General features: G+C 44.4%; 2 protein-coding genes across 2 annotated transcripts; both read left to right on the top strand.

Moving 5' to 3' along the window:
• The first annotated feature begins 346 nt into the window (after window positions 1-346).
• LOC137293786 (ras-like GTP-binding protein RHO) lies at window positions 347-5959 on the top strand. The gene is made up of 3 exons (XM_067824522.1): window positions 347-804; window positions 3037-3125; window positions 4148-5959. The coding sequence occupies exons 1-3, from the start codon at window positions 648-650 to the stop codon at window positions 4568-4570; spliced, it is 669 nt and encodes a 222-aa protein (XP_067680623.1). The 5' UTR covers window positions 347-647; the 3' UTR covers window positions 4571-5959.
• Window positions 5960-9611: 3652 nt separating this feature from the next.
• On the top strand, window positions 9612-16676 carry LOC137294552 (cdc42 homolog). The gene is made up of 3 exons (XM_067825595.1): window positions 9612-9803; window positions 12250-12335; window positions 14748-16676. Exons 1-3 carry the CDS (start codon window positions 9665-9667, stop codon window positions 15135-15137), a joined length of 615 nt encoding a protein of 204 aa, XP_067681696.1. The 5' UTR covers window positions 9612-9664; the 3' UTR covers window positions 15138-16676.
• The last annotated feature ends 205 nt before the right edge of the window (window positions 16677-16881 follow it).

Raw genomic sequence — 16881 nt, 5'->3', positions numbered from 1 at the left:
TGTTTTGATGATATACAAAAGTCAGGTCTTTGACAAATATCAGAATTTGAAGAAATGTGAACAACGTAAAGTGATCACTGAAGTGGACTGACGAGTTCAGCGGGTGGCAATGGTATTCCCGTGTGTTATATCACACTTCTACACATGCTTACTAACTGTCATGATATCATTATGTGACCGCGTCTTCGTCCCCGCCTGCAGTGTGCACTGTTCCACCGACGTCGGGGCTAGACCGGTTAAGCCCTGCGTACAGAGGCGTGTCTGTCTAATCCTGAGTGTTGTGCCATATATGGAATGCGCGAGCCCACTGTTGTTCTAAGTGACGCGCGGATGCCGGCTTCCTATTGCCGGCTATTTGCCGTTACTTCTGTGGAATGTCACAACCAGTCACTATTACTGACAAAACAATACCATTATTTTCCTATCAACAAGCAGCCAAAGCCGTATATCCAACTGCTACGGACCTTACACTAACGTACCCGGCCATTACGTCATAACAGTGATATCAGGATAAAGCCATCACTAAGACGCCCGAGTTACTCTGTTCAACACAACTTTTGAAAGAGAGAAATCTTTTCGCTGCATTCAGAGCGTTAAGAGCACACGAGGTTCACCAAAACTATATATCCATCTGCAATTGCCAGACGATGTCAAACCCTGGCAAGCGACGAGTTATCAACAGGAACAGAACGCTGAAGGTGACCGTGGTCGGAGACAGTCAAGTAGGCAAGACGTGTTTGTTGCTGACCTACGTGACCAAGAAGTACCCAGCATGCGTCCCGGCGTCGTTCGAGTGGCATCTTGGTGAGTAGACGGAGATCCAGTCTGACTTGGGATCACACCTGAAACTACTGATCTAATGATTATGCGTCATTCAGTAGACGCACACTCAGTCTAAGGCTCTCTGGACACTGTACATATAGAGAGGGATACCCAGTCTGACATGGGACCACATCAGTTGCTCCCTCAGTGGCTAATATACCCCGAGTAGAAGCGTACCCAGTTTTAGGATGCCACACCCAATACGTATATAGGAACAACTTCGCTGGTACGGAGATATATATATATATGAAACAGGACACACAAGGCTGGCGTGTGGATATATATATATATATGAAACACTAGTTATTTGACTAGAAGACCCTAGTTGTCAGATGCTGGTCCGATGTGTAGTTCGGAGCACGGCTTCCCCTTTGCACCAATTGATCGATCAGATATTGTTGCATATATATTCATGAATGCTGTATAGAAGCATGGTACGTAGCTATGATATTATGATTGTGGAATCTTATCTTGGTATATGACTGTGGTATATGAGCGTTGTGTAAGACTGTGGTATATGACTGTAGTGTATGACAGTGGTATATGATCGTGGTGCACGGCTGTAGTGTATGACCGTGGTATATGACCGTGGTATATGATCGTGGTGCACGGCTGTAGTGTATGACCGTGGTATATGACCGTGGTATATGATCGTGGTGCACGGCTGTAGTGTATGACCGTGGTATATGACCGTGGTGTATGTCTGTAGTGTATGACCGTGCATATGGCGATGGTATATCATCTTGGTATATGAACTGTTGCATATGATAGTGGTATATTGGTGTGGTGTATAATATGATATGTGGTATATGGTCGTGGTATATGACTGTTGTATCAGGTTGTGATATATATGACCGTGGAATATGGCTATGGTATACGATCGCGGTGTATGACTGTGGTATACGACCGTGGTACTTGGCTATGGAATATGATCGTGGTATATGGCTTGGGTATATGACTGCAGTGTATTGCTGTGGAATATGACCAGTTTATATGGTTATGGTGTATGATCGCGGTATATGTCTATGGTGCATGGCCGTGGTATATGGCCGTGGTATATGTCTATGGAATATGATCACGGTTTATAACAGTGGCATATGGTCGTAGTATATGCTGTGGTATATGGCTGTAGTATGGGCTATGTTCCCTTGAAATCGGAACAGAAACGGCTTTGTGTGAGCATTTGTTGACTGTAGTCAATACTTCGCCATATCCAAGCCAGGCCCGGATGTTATATGACGAGTGTTGATGTGTGATGCATGCTACTAGAATGTCCCATTTAGACGTCACTCGGTCATTTCCCTTTGCCAACACACAATCTACACGCTGCTTAGCATCTCTCATCCAGTCGATGGCTGACAGAGGTGTCGATCCATCACATCGCTTGTATAAAGATTCTCCTTTCACAAAACAGCTCATATGAGACCAACATGATTATGTAGTAGGTCGCTATGTACATTAACAATCCTTAACCACCTACATCGAATGATACATTAATATGTTGTGTTGTAATGACCAGTTCTAAATTGACAGCCGCCTGCTGATTCTGTGACATTTCCACTGTAGTCGATGCTGCTCGCCCTGTTTACATTGCCCTAGAACAGAATACAGCAGCCGACATATTCTCCATTAGATCAAGCAGTTAGGGTTTCGACAAAACCAGATTCCCCTCCCTTACACATTTTAGTGCCCTCGGGATTTGAAAACAAGGACACCAGTGTTAGCGAACAAAATCAATTCAGCGGACCTGCCCTTTTCGATATGAAAAACGTCATTTTGGTTCTTATACATCTTTTATACTTTTTGTTGACACAGTTGAACATAACGTTTGGGAAACTCTCTTTTTATGGAGCTAAGTTTAAAGCGTGTTGACAAGAATGGTTTTATTTATCTGATTTCTCATGTCCGCCAAGTTAGCATGTCCACTGTTCATATTATATCGTGTGATTACACATTGTGTAATACTTTGTCGCATTAAACACTGCATAGGCAATGTATCTTCACAACATCAATACATATCAACAATCCCTTAGCTTAGTCTTTAGACTTTCATGGTTTATTTCTCAGTTTATATGGCTTATGGTAATGTTCCCCTCAAATATATAAAACATGACATTTTTGACCAACAACGTTCATTAATTACTATTAATTGCTGAAATGTGTGAGAGGTGACGAATGCCAACCGCTGTTACCCTTATGTCACTTCTGTTCCAGCGGGCACCGGTTTCAGCCAGAGCACCTACCCTAACATCCAGGTTGACGGACAACGTTACGATCTTGACTTTACCGACACTTTGGGACTGGTCAGTACCTCGGACATTGGTTCAATGCTGTGTTATACACATGATACACCAAGAGTGGTGTTTTGTGTTCGCAGGATGGTGTGGAGTGTGTACAATCACTGCCCCGACATCTTCAAGGGAGGGCCTGCATATGTGTATCTGCATGTGTCACAGAACGGGTGTCAGTTTCTCTTGTCTGCACAGCTCGTGCAGTCCTCACATGCTTTTGTTTATTTTGACAAAGAAAAGAAATACGCAGTTGATTTTTTCAAACTGTTCAAGGAAACATGTCTTTTATGTGGTATTACATTACTGGAAAAGGTTAGGTCCGTCTCATGACTCGTCCTTCTGAAGTAATATTAGAGAACGTCATCAGTGGACTGCCACCGATCCCGCAGTGTGATGACATTGGCGTCCCTGGTTTTCAGTGGACTGCCACCGATCCCCCAGTGTGATGACACTGGCGTCCCTAGTCATCAGTGGACTGCCACTGATCCAGCAGTGTGATGACATTGGCGTCCATCGTAATGACTGACTGTTGTTCTATGCCGCGCACTGTCAGCTGCATATGATCGATTCATGACCACCGTATCAGTCCACAGAGTCGAACCACCCTATCCTCATTCTAGTCTGCGATTACGGCTAGCACAAGGACGAAAGGATATACAGAAGCATCTTTACTTTGGTTGCCGTCGTTACATGATCAATTCTTTCTTTTAAAAAATTAAGATAATATTCTCGTAAGAAACGTCAAAAATGTTTTAAAATTTATGTAGGGGCCTATTCGAAGCATTTGTTCCAATCTTAAACGTATTCTCTTAACTATATTATTTTGATAGATACAAATAATTCCATCAAAACTGAAATGTCAATTGTGCTATAAAACTGCAGAACGTGACAGGTTCGATTCATACAGGACAAACTTTGCAGTAAGAGTGGAGGGAAACAACGTGGTTTCGGAACTATCAGACAGACTGGAAACAGTCTATGTAGGCATTGAACTCTTTGGTTCTACTTTAATTAGTGTTTCTCCTTTGTTTCAGGACAGTTCCTTGTCCCTGCGGTTGCTGAAGTATATGACCACTGATGTGTTCGTCGTCTGCTTCGACATTTCCTGTCCTGAATCTTTTGAAAATGTGCGGGAAAAATGGATGCCTGAAATCAGGACTGCCCAGCCCGAGATCCCAATAATCATTGTTGGTACCAAACTAGATCTACGGAACAATTCAGATGTAAAGTCGGGTTTAGCCGAGGTCGGGAAAAAACCTGTTCTGCACGAGGAAGGTCAGAGGTTAGCACGTGAGTTGAAGGTCGTGGACTATGTCGAGTGTTCGTCTCTCAATAACGACGGCGTCAGATCAGTGTTTCTGACAGCTGCGCACGCAGCATGTATGGCAAAGAAGAGCCGAGTTGGTGGATGTGAGAGTGCGAAAGATGAAGAATGCTGCACATGTGTCATACTATGAAAGGGATCGTACGCAGGTATTCTTCTTCAGAAGGAACATATTCTACAGCAACATTCCGTAGCCCTTCCTGTGGAAGTCGCTTACGTCACCCTGCGCTACTCATCCAATGGCGTGCTAACACAACTAGATGATCCAGACTTTCTTGTTTAGGATCGGTTTCTGGGCTTGCTGCAAGAAGCTGTCCCAGTTAAACATCTAAGAGCGATAATCCACATTGTCGAATTTCATAACTAAAGTAGGTAATATCCTACGTACAGCCAATCATTTGGATGCGATGCTACAGTAGCATGCAAAGTACTAAACACCGTGTAAATAGTGTCTACAAATCTTGTGGGTTCGTCTTTCGGTTGACACTTACAGTGAAACTATTCCCATTGCTTCCGCGATCCCAACCCCTTGATTTCATCAACCAGTTTAATTTTAAGACACTAGGTCCAACGGACCAATAAGCTAGGTGCGAGTTGCAGGCCTCAATGACTACAACAGGCTTTGAGATAAACCCCGAACTAATAATTTCATAACTAATGACTGACACGCCAACGAATGCCCTCAATAGGTTCCAAAAAGAAAGGATGTGTTAAAACAAGCTGGCGAGTCCCTTTGCTAGGAAGCAGTGTCAGTATCATACGCTTTACCTCTTCTGCCCTTATCGGCGCGTGGTTGGTGAAAATCGAGGGAGGGTAATGTGAGAGCAAGCGGCATGGATCCACGCTTGCTGGAGATTTACCGAAATGCTAGCCCTGAAGATGTGGATGTTCTTATGTGTTTGAGGTTATATTTTCATATTATGTTTGAATTAATATTGAAACCAGGAACTGGTTCCGGTCTTGTGAATAAGCTTGGTATGTCCTATTACACCCAAAGTCTGTGCGAATGAACACCTCAACCAGGTTCTGAAAATTTCGTATGGCCAATGTCAACATATAGCGGACATCACTTTATTCTAAATTGTGTCAGCATCGATACCACCGTAATCTGTTACACCATCGATGTCATCGTGACCTGGGTCACCATTAATGTCAGCGTAACCTGTGTCATCATCGACGTCACTGTAACCCATGTCAATAACTCGCATCTGAGTGAGTGTTTGGGTGAGTGAGTTGTGTTTCACATCGCTTTTAATAATTACTTAGTTTGGATGCGACAGGTCAAGTTTTTAAAAAAGCGAAAGTGATGCAGATGTGGGATGTTTACCACGAAATAGAGCATGGTGCTAGTACAGTCAGACAATGATTTGATTTGACAAAAGGATTATGATGCATCTAAGGGACACAACTCTGTACATAGCGTTTATAGGTCACCGAGCTTCATCCAAGACAATATGTAATTCATGTTTCACATGAAGAAACGTCTGATTTATGTCAAACCGATTAAACAGTGAGATAGATATATGGTTTCCTTGTTTGTTCTTTAAATTCTGTCAGTGGTCTACTTATCTTTTGTCATAGTAGGCAAATGCAAGACCTGTGTGATACATCAGGTACATATATGTACCTGATATATTCATACACATGCTGTCGGCTGTCGGATACTAGGACTGCAGCTTTTACAGGGAAGGACCTTTACCCACAACAGTGATATTAGGCCCACGATAACAATACATTACATAAAAAAGTTTTGAACTACACAGTAACGTCATATAAATTGGTACAATGAGAGAGAAAAAATGAACAGAATTTCAGCAGTTTCTTAATTGATATTTGATCTCTTTTAAAAATATATCCTCAGCAGTGTGAGTAATAAGGCGAGCATTAATGCAGGCAAAGTTATATATATGTATTGTAGGTCCTACCCTGTCAGAATTGTCTTGGGCAGAGTTCCAGTCATTCTCTTCCCACGTAGGTTATTCAAGTCACATCTTCCCACTTTATGTGACTACGTGGCTCCGGCTATATGGCGGTAGTCTGTAAATAATTGAGTGTGTTTGAGATAATTGAGGTTATCCAGTGATCAATAGTATGAACATCGACGTACACAACAGGGATATGATGACATGTGTCAACCATGTCAGCGAGTCGGACCACCCGATCCCGTCAGGTCAATTCAGTGGCCCCAGGTACTGTAAGCCTCCAGTCACGCCAAACTCCACCCACGCCATGACTTTAGCATCTGTTTTCCTGTCAGCAGGAAACGTCTGACCGGAGGACGTCTAATCAGGGGACATCTGATCGGAGGATGTCTCACCGGGGAACTTCTGATCGAGAGAGGTCTGATTGGGGGACGTCTGACCGGAGGATGTCTGACCGGGGGACGTCTGATCGGGAGACGTCTGGCCGGGGTACGTCTGACCGGGGGACGTCTGACCGGGGGACGTCTGACCGGAGGATGTCTGATCGCGGGACGTCTGACCGGGGGACGTCTGATCGGATGACGTTCCGTCACACCAGTGTTCCGTAGCCTTCTTCAGACGGCACTGGTCACGGAGAACAGTTCTTCGGCCGGGATCATGTGGCAATGCATCTGGCCATATGGCCTACATGGCCAGGCTTCTTCCTCAGCCTTACAGGTCTTGGACGATTCTTCACTTCACGTCGACATATAACCGAGTGGTTAATGTTCAAGTTGGAACAGATGTTGAGAGAGGACAAACCTGTGGCGTTCCCGCCATCGTGTACTTTCTAAAAGTGTACATCTTGTCACGACATGTTCTAGTACTACGTACCGTCTATTAAATCAGTTCAGAAAACTGTTGTGCGCATATTGCAATGTTGACATTTATACCCTAATGTGCAATGTGCCTTCACAGCAAATGAAAACACGACTAACAGCTTTGGAGATTTTGTGTGAAACACGTATTATGCATGTGCATTCCAGTATTATACGGTATGTGCACGTGTGTGGACCATCATTTTTACATTGACCTTGGATTCGGGCAACGCATTATCTAATTTATGCTCGAGGGTAGATCTTAACCTTATGTGCCATGTTTGTGTGTTATTCCACATCTATTCAAGCCATCATTAGTTGTCGTGCTTGCAGTATTCACCAATACGTGTTTAGCCATGAGATCGAGTTTCCTCGGGACGTATTTCAACTCTTCTTGAGCAGTGTCTGGAGTACTCCGCACTAGATAACAACATCTAGGCAGAGTGAAAGCTGGGGAGTGGAGCGATTCGTCACATGGAACCAATGTGGTGATCAAACATCAACATGGCCGCATGCTGCACTGTGCCCTGCCATGTTATCCTGCAACTCCCAACGTAACACTTATTTATAACACTGCTACTAAAACTGCCATAGACGGATCTGTGGATGTGTGTGTGTGCGCGTACGTTGCCCCCCGACAACAATGTGTGCCGATATTACGGGGTAAGCGCCATATAATCCCCGTTTGTCGGCTTTATCCCGCGGGCTCGTGCTGACTGCTGTGACGTTTCCTTAGGATAAATCACCTTTCCATCTCCTTCATTACACATATTTAACAGATTACTATTGTCGTTATTAAACTGCCTTCAAGAGTAGTTGTAGCGAAGTTCGAGTTTAACTTCTCATTCTCAACAGGAATATTTCAGAATCTATTTTGGGAAATACTCTCCCTGTGTTGTCTACAAACAAACGTTTTTTCTACCATGTTCTTCTCGTGACCCCTTTCTGCACGTTCAACTTTCCCAGGCCACAGGTACTCGCGTGATAAACTAGAATAGGATGTCTGTGTACCCAATAAACACGTAGTCCCATTATGTTCACATCACCTTCTTGTAAAAGGGGCGTGGCCGATGTATCCATGGCGACTGGGATGTAAATGAAACAACTACCATAGTGAGAGCCCCTGTTGTTTATGATGCATGTATAGGTGCGTGTGCCCCTACTTGTGTTTGCGCGTGCGTGTGTATGATATTCGTGGTGTGTAACATTATTCTGTGTTGTTTGTAGGTTGAGCGGTGGAATGCTAATCCCTCTGTTTGTGAACCAAAGGGAGGTGAGAAGCTTCCCCGCTTGTCCCGGAGACACTGGCGTGGTGTGAGATCTTACAGAGGGCACCTGGTTGTGTTTGTCACCGTATTAAACCCAGCGCCCGTCTTGGTACAATTTGTCTCACGAAAAGCTTCTAATGTATTAAACCTTCCCCTTTGTTCAAATATGGCTACAAGTGCGGGTGACATGTTACCCAATATCCATTAGCAGCTGGAGGAGAAGAAAGAGTATTATATCGGCAGATACCGAACAATTTCCCATTGTGGCAATAACAAATATTTATTATGAGTCGCGCCAGCTTTCACTCTTCTTCAGCTGTGGTTGTAATGGCGCAGACGGAAACCATGGTGGATGTACGCCCCCCGGTGAAGTTGATATCGGGAACGCACGTTCACCATCTAACTGCCTCTCCCTCTACACACCCCCATCTTACTGGTCCTCCCTCTACAGGCACCCATCTCTACCATCTACCACCCCATCCTCTACACACGCCCTTCCCCCCACCCTTCTACCCCTCCCTCTACAGACCCTCACCAGTATACTTCCCACTCTTTACACCCCACCCCCAGCTTCTGCCCACCCTACTACCCCTACCTCTACAGACACCCACCATTCCACTACCCCACCCTCTACACACACCCATCTCCACCACCCTACTACCCCTCCTTCTACAGACCCTCACCATTATACAACCCCAACCTCTACACACACCCTTCCCCCTACCCTACTACCCCTCCCTCTACAGACACCCACCACTATACCACGACACCCTCTACACACACCCATCTCCATCACCCGACTGCCCCTCCCTCTTTAAGCTTAAAACCCCTCTTCTGGAGAAAGTAGAATGCAAAGCTGATTGACATAACAACAGTTAGTGTAACAATGGTACATGAGCGTTGGTTTAGCGAATGATCAAAGCGGTGAGCAAATGTTTTACAAACTGAATGAAGGATTAATTGTTAGAAACAGTCCATCTATGGAGAGTCTGATATAGTTGAATACACTCCTCAGTACTGTGCCCCACTATTTGACAACACATGCTCATTGCCTGGACCCCTACACCGTCTCACAGCTCAGCTGTAGTCGCGTCATAACGCCCGGCCTGAAGTATCGCGAGACTGCGTCACGACACAAGCCTCAGTCAGTCACTCAGCGGCAAGGGACACAGACGGAGGGATGGCAGCAGACAAGCAGTACACAGTGACATGCACGGCGGTAGGGGACGGGGGAGTCGGCAAAACATGCCTCATGCTCACTTTCCTAACTGGAAAATACCCGGAGTCGTATCTCCCTGGTTCCATGGACTGGCACAACGGTAAGTTGAACTTGCCTCTCTAGATTTAACCATTTTGACTTTACCAACTTTCTGCATGTTTCCTAAATCATGTTTGTCCTTATTCAAAGTTCCCTGAGTCACTGGTGTCGCGGCGTTGCTAGGTCCTTGTGTACTGATTGCTGATTATCTCTTTATTACAAAAATGAAATGATTTATTAAAACATCTACAGAAAGTGGGTATATACTGAGTTCCCCGCGCCCGGAGTTATAAACATCATAAACCTGTTTATATTTATACATACAAATCACACATGAACAACTCCACTGAGAAACTCCCTTTAGAAAAATGTAACGCTTTATAAACTTCCCGTCCGCAAACATACATTAGCATAAGGATACAGCCGCGACCGGTTGTGAATTGTAATAAGATGGGAAGTAGTCATGCCGCATAAAACCCCGAACAGCTGGTCTGGCGCTCAGTGTCGAGTTATTGGCAGGATAAATATCAAAGCACATCGTCATTGATTTTACTTGTATAAACGTAATCCTGTGGCTGTTGTACAAAGATTTTATCAGCACAACTGCGGTGCGCGTCTGGTGACGCCACATCCAGTCTGTTAAAATATATATGATTAATCCATTATGTTGTTTATGATGTCAAAGGTGAAAGTGCCACTAACCGTATGGCTATTGTTTATGTGTTGCAAACACTCATGTTGTATCGTTCAAATGCCAACGAGGCACTTGTTGACATGTTGTATTAATCCAGCATCCCACGTGGCATGTTTGACTATTGTATACATGAAATATATATAAGACCCTACACATGGTGGAAGCAAGCTCTGACCAGTTTACAGACAAATCGTTCCCACCAAGTACCATGGTGACCGGATCTAAGTTTGCTCACTATTGCCTAGTATTTGCCCTCCGACCATGCAGGAATGCTAATAGCTGTAAGTAAAGTGGCCGACAAGCTCACATAACGTGGCGTAATAGCCCCGATTCGGGCAAAACCAACTGTGTGACTAACATGTTTTGACAAACTGACATATTGTACATTCTGTAGTGTCATGTATGCCTGTTCTGGCTGTTGCAGATAAGCCTGTTACTGTGTCATTACATGCTTGACTTGGCGCTGCATGGTAGTGTGGATCACGATAAGAGGTTTTCGATAAATGTTAATAGGTGTTCATACACACAGAACATTTTTGTGTGTGTTAATACTGTTATTCAAAACGTTCCTCTAAAAACGGGAAACTACTTTATTTATCCCTGGGAGATAAAACTGGCAGATTACATGAGGAATTTCCGTACAATCTGTTGAACAAGTCATCCCTTTTTAACACCAAGTTTGTAAGTTAATCCAGCCGTTGTTTGTCCATGCTACAAGTGTCACTGTCCGTCTAATTTACCAGTCAAATATTGCATCATCCTTCGCAGCTGCAGACTTCAGAACGATTTCCTGTGTGATAACAATTTATAACCCAACATCCCCAATCAATATTAGGGAGATCTCTGAGGGTGTTCATAGGAGCAATCTGATAGCATTGCCGCCAATTTGGCCGACAACAGACGACAGTTTCCGGCGAATGGCCACCTGTTGCGGTGTCTTGCAGTAAGGATGCTCCCCACAGTAGGGGATGTGTGTTTATCTGTCAAACCCTGCTGGGCCCAGGTTGTCGTGTGGCGCGTGTCCCTCGAAACCCAGCTGGTAACTGTCGCGTGTAGTCCGGAACACTGGTCCAATTACACATACGTGACCAAAAGCATTCCTGAGTATTTAATGATATGGCGGTTTATAAAAAAAAAACACAGGACGTCATTTTGTCGAACAATGGTTGGTTGTTACTAAATTACTCTGAATGAAATAGCTCTTAATTACACGGTGAAATGCGTCTTAATGAAGTATACATCTAACAGACACTGCATGGTTCATTTCTCAAGACAATGTCTGAGACAATATATATCTAGTTTTTTCGCATCCATGAAAGAAGAAAAAAAACAGTTCTGTAGGTATTCAACTTCTTTATTGTAATGAGTGCGAAGTTTCGGCGCAGGTACCAACATCGGCATCAAGACACGTCGCACGCATTGCAACAGACACGTTGACTGTCCATAGAACTTGGTTTTCCTTCATCTTTACAACTTCTCCTAAACTGCCCTTCAAAGAATTAACGAAGATCAATGTCTGATCTGCGAGCATGCTACACTTTATACCTTAATAATGTTGACATCGATTTGCTGGGATCTAACGTCGCATTCTTGCACTTTTATATCGATGTGTGTTTGTGAGTGAACATGTGTGCGTGTGCGCCCTGGAGCTAGCCCTGACTAGTGCCATATTTATCCTACTAAGACACAAAGACACAGGTGAACATGGGTACCTCAGTCAGACATGGCTCCGACTTTCGCTACTAATATATTACAATACCACTGTGTCAGCCTCTTTGGTTTGATCATATCACTGCATTTCATTATGTTTCAGAATTTGCCCACGTCACTCGAGAGCCGGTCAAGTTTGAATATGAAGGGACATCTGTCTCCCTGAATCTCGTCGACACAGTTGGACTGGTAGGTTGTGAATAGGGAATGTCCGTTGTATACAGCAGGTTGTCCGTTGTATATAGCTGGGTGTCGGTTGTGTATATCTTGGTGTCCGTTGTATATAGTTGGTTGTCCGTTGTATATAGCTGGGTGTCTGTTGTGTATATCTGGGTGTCCGTTGTATACAGCTGGGTGTCCGTTGTATACAGCTGGGTGTCTGTATATTTTAGGGCGTCAGTATCCATGCATTCACGGTATACAATCAGGTAACCATCACAGAGGACAGGGTACCGACAGCATATGGTGTTTTCCCCGGGAAGACGACATTTGGTATTACAGTGAAAATCGGTGTTCATGTACATGATATCAACCCACTGCTTTATTGATTGGACCCGTGAAGGTCCCGGGGTAGAATAGGCCTTCAGCAACCCATGCTTGCCATAAAAGGCGACTCAGCTTGTCGTAAGAGGCGACTAACGGGATCGGGTGGTCAGGCTCGCTGACTTGGTTGACGCATGTCATCGGTTCCCAATTGCGCAGATCGATGCTCATGTTGTTGATCACTGGATTGTCTGGTCCAGACTCGATTATTTACAGACCGCCGCCATATAGCTGGAATATTGCTGAGTGCAGCGTAAAACTAAACTCACCCACTCACTCACTTTATTGATTGACACTGATTAATTTCAACTCACTACTGATCGACTGCTCTTTACACTGAGTTAAAGTCGCCAGTTATTTGTTGAGGTTTACTCATTAATTACTATGGGTATATATCCTGCTTATCTGAATACAATGCATCATTTTCGAAATGGCAAACCAGCAGTTAGAGTACAAGTTCATTCCAACTTCACGTTACATCTTGGAAGCTGGACCCACGAGTGTCATGATAAAAGCAGATGCAGTATTGTACCTAATGGCACTCCAGTAGAATGTTTGATCGCTGACTTTGTATGCTGACCAATTGGTGCTTGACTCTTGAGAATGAGCGTTCGAATCCCGGATCTGACTCAAATGTGCAAAATTCTAGAATCTGTACTTTACTGAGAAAGTGTCATCTAAAATATAATATATGTTACATGGAGGCACTCACACATGTAATATCTGCTGCCTGACCGAGTCGCGTGTACGGCGAATACACCAATCTGTTTTAAGGAGCATGAATATTAACTCGGTTACCTCCCTTGCATGTTGACGCCCCAGATCAAAGGCATGTCCAGAATGCTTGGGATTATTGCATGTTCAATCAGACTGCCACCACGCAAATCTGTCTAGCTGCATCATGCTGGCATGCTCCGTGTTCAGGGTGTCTGTAGGCCAGCTGACTCGGGTTCTGACATCCGTACCAAGTCATACCAATGAACCCACTGTATGTAAACAAAGCTCTCAAACACACAGTAGAATCTAAACAGGTCATAACTAAAGCATGTACAACATTCTACGACACCAATTACTGACAAAATATACACGACATACGGACCGAATACGTGTGAATGTGTGAAGTTGTACATACAATGCAGCTGTTAATTTTACAGTAGGTCGTTAGCAGTCGTGTGAGACCCCTGTCAATCAGTTGTAGTTGATATGTACGATGACGTTGCGGTATGTCGGTAATGTGTGGTAGTATTACGTTGCGATAATTTTCGGGTGATTGATGGTAGTCCCTCACTGACATACCATACAGTCTACTGCACTACAGGTGGGTCTCACGGCAGGTGGGTAACTCGGCAATCATTATCACGTCGTGTGTGGCACACATCTGCTTGAATCGAGGCCTCACCACGTCGACGGTGCCGCTCTCAGTATGAGGGAATTGTTGTTACGTCACGATATGACGTCACGAAGAATCATGTTTTACCCACCTGAAGAATCAAACTTAGGCCGTGCTACCTATATTAACCCTCAGTGGCGGACATGACTGTTTCACATTCAATAACCTGCATTATTTTCCCTTCCTTTAAGTCTTAGTCTGAAATGTACAAGATGTGAAAAAGTAGTTCTTCTAGATTTTCTCCAGGTTACAAATCTCCCACCTCACTTGGTCTCCTTTCCAATGAAAATGCACCAAGTGTTAATGTGACGAACATAACCTGCAGCTGTGTTGCTACGATACAGAAAACTTGAAATAGCAGTTATCCATCTTAAGAAAATAAGGTGACGCCCGAGTTGAGCAGCAGTATAATTCTCGACGGCAGTTCCTGTGATGTACAAGGGTTCACGTCAACACGTATTTCTGCTCTGCATGTGCACTAGATAGGAACATTCGCCTGGATCCGGTCTCGATTGTCCAAATCTTAATGTACAAGTAATCCTTCTTTATACCTATGTACCTCCATACTTTCCACCATGATGATACAGGTATTATGGGCGCTCTCGCTCAATGTATTTTTCATAACAGTAAACTAGTGATACAGACTTTTTAATCCGGTGTATTTGCAGGACGAATACCAGAAGTTGCGGGAGAAGGTCTGCCACAACACTGACGTCTACATGGTGTGCTATGACGTCACCAACCCGTCATCCCTAGACCGTGTGGAGCACCACTGGGTGCCAGAGATTCGTGACTATTCCCCATCTGCACCCTTCCTCCTGGTGGGCACCAAGACTGACGCCCGGAACACCATCACCAAAGATGCCGACCCCAAGTGTCGGTCCATCCCCGCGGAAGAGGGCATACGAAGGGCGGAAGAGCTCGGAGCGTTTGGGTACGTGGAGTGCTCGGCCAAAAGCTCCGTGGGATTGCGTCGAGTGTTTGAAAGTGCAGCGTTAGCCTACATGGACAACTATGTTCCTTCCGATACCAAGAAAAAGAGTTGTGTGATATCGTAGTCGACGATGCAACCATCTGTCACGTCGACCGCCGTTCCAAGGTGCTATTCATGCTAGTCCAACACTGTCTTTCTGGTTCTGTGCTGGTTTGACCATTCAACGGGCTGCCGTTTGTCCATGACATCTTTGGCTATGACGTGCCAACGAAGTTGGTGTATCGAGATACCCTGTACCGTCCAGATCGCACCGTGATGGTCTCTATGCATACAAATAGACACAAGGAGGATGTATTCGCGTAATGTAAACCAGTTGTCCAGAAATATTTCCAAACTTCGCGGCAATGTGTTCCGCCCTTGAATTTTAATTTTTTTCCCATGGTTTGATAAACCAACCCATCCCGTGAGCATCTGTTTTCTCCACTTGGAACTATACACGTCGTACCTGGCACAGGGACAAACTGCATTGCTACCTTTCTGCCATCCACGCGTGTGCGTATTTGGGTCACCCAAGATTGTTTAGTGAATTTTATGTTTAAAAGTATATAATAATGGATAATTACACACTGGATAATCGAGGATGTATCATTACCTGTTTATTGAGTGTCTTGTCCTGGTGTGGGTTCCACATGTTTCCTTCATGGGCCGATGGAATACTATCAACATGTTCATGTAATACGCTAGGCGACCAGATGTGTCCCTGGACCTACTTACCCCACCATGTAGTGTCTGGCCTCGCTACAAGTATTTTAGATACGCTTGTGTATATATTTCAGCGTTTGGAATGTACTCGGTTCCAGGCGGCTGTTATATTGCTTTTTACTTATGGACGCCGAAAATTAACAATCCAAGATGACATCGCCCGAAATGAGTAGTCCGCCTGACAAAATGCTGACACTGAACTGTAGTGAGCGTTTGATTGTTTATACACCTACCGACCGGCCCAAACCCGACCTGATTGTTTTAGAACTGAAAAGATCCCTCCCAGATCAATTTGATTCTTTAAGAACCAACCCGACCCTCCCAGGCCCGACCTGATTGTTGAAGGAACAATCCGACCCTCCCAAGTCGAACCGGATACATGAAACAAGCCCGACCCTCCCAGATCCAGTCCAACGCACGAGGAACAACACGACCCTCCCATAGCATCCATGTTACCGTACCAACATTATCGGGACCAAAACGTGTAGAGCTTATGCAAATATGTGCCCCAAACGCGGATCCCATGATGCTATCTAGGTCCGTCACAGGGCGTGACGTGGTTTGCGTTACCAACGCAACGGCCAGCGTGAAGCTGTAGTATATTGTCACTTGAATGGGACGTTTCCTGATAGTCAGTGCTGGCTGACATGACATCATAGCGTGCAATGGAGACAGGAAGCCGCGCTAGTGAGATCGGAAAACCTGGTCACAAGTTTGATTTGTTGCATACATATTCGGGACACATGCAACACTGCGATGAAGACAGCATGTGACGAAGAGTTAAATTTTAGTTGGAACTGTGTTATGATAACGAATACGTTATATTTGACTTTATATCGGAATAACTTAATGTACCGTGTTGTACATGAAACATTTGTAATAAATATGAAAACTCCAATAAGTCTGTGATTTGCATTAGTTCTTTAGGTCACGTGACCAATAGAGAGCAGTATCAAGGGAGCATGACTAGCTCCAGACCCATATCGTGTGGTAGATATGTTATAGGTGTCTTAAGCTCGCATTAGTCCTGTATTTGGTAAAAGGACCTGTTACCATAGTTACGGGTAATGTTATCGTATGTTGCATGTAAATGGCTGCCATGATAG

This window comes from Haliotis asinina, chromosome 8, assembly GCF_037392515.1.
Source record: "Haliotis asinina isolate JCU_RB_2024 chromosome 8, JCU_Hal_asi_v2, whole genome shotgun sequence".
NCBI lineage: Eukaryota > Metazoa > Mollusca > Gastropoda > Lepetellida > Haliotidae > Haliotis > Haliotis asinina.
The sequence above is the reverse complement of the archived record's forward strand: the minus strand, read 5'-3'. Positions and strand labels throughout refer to the sequence as shown.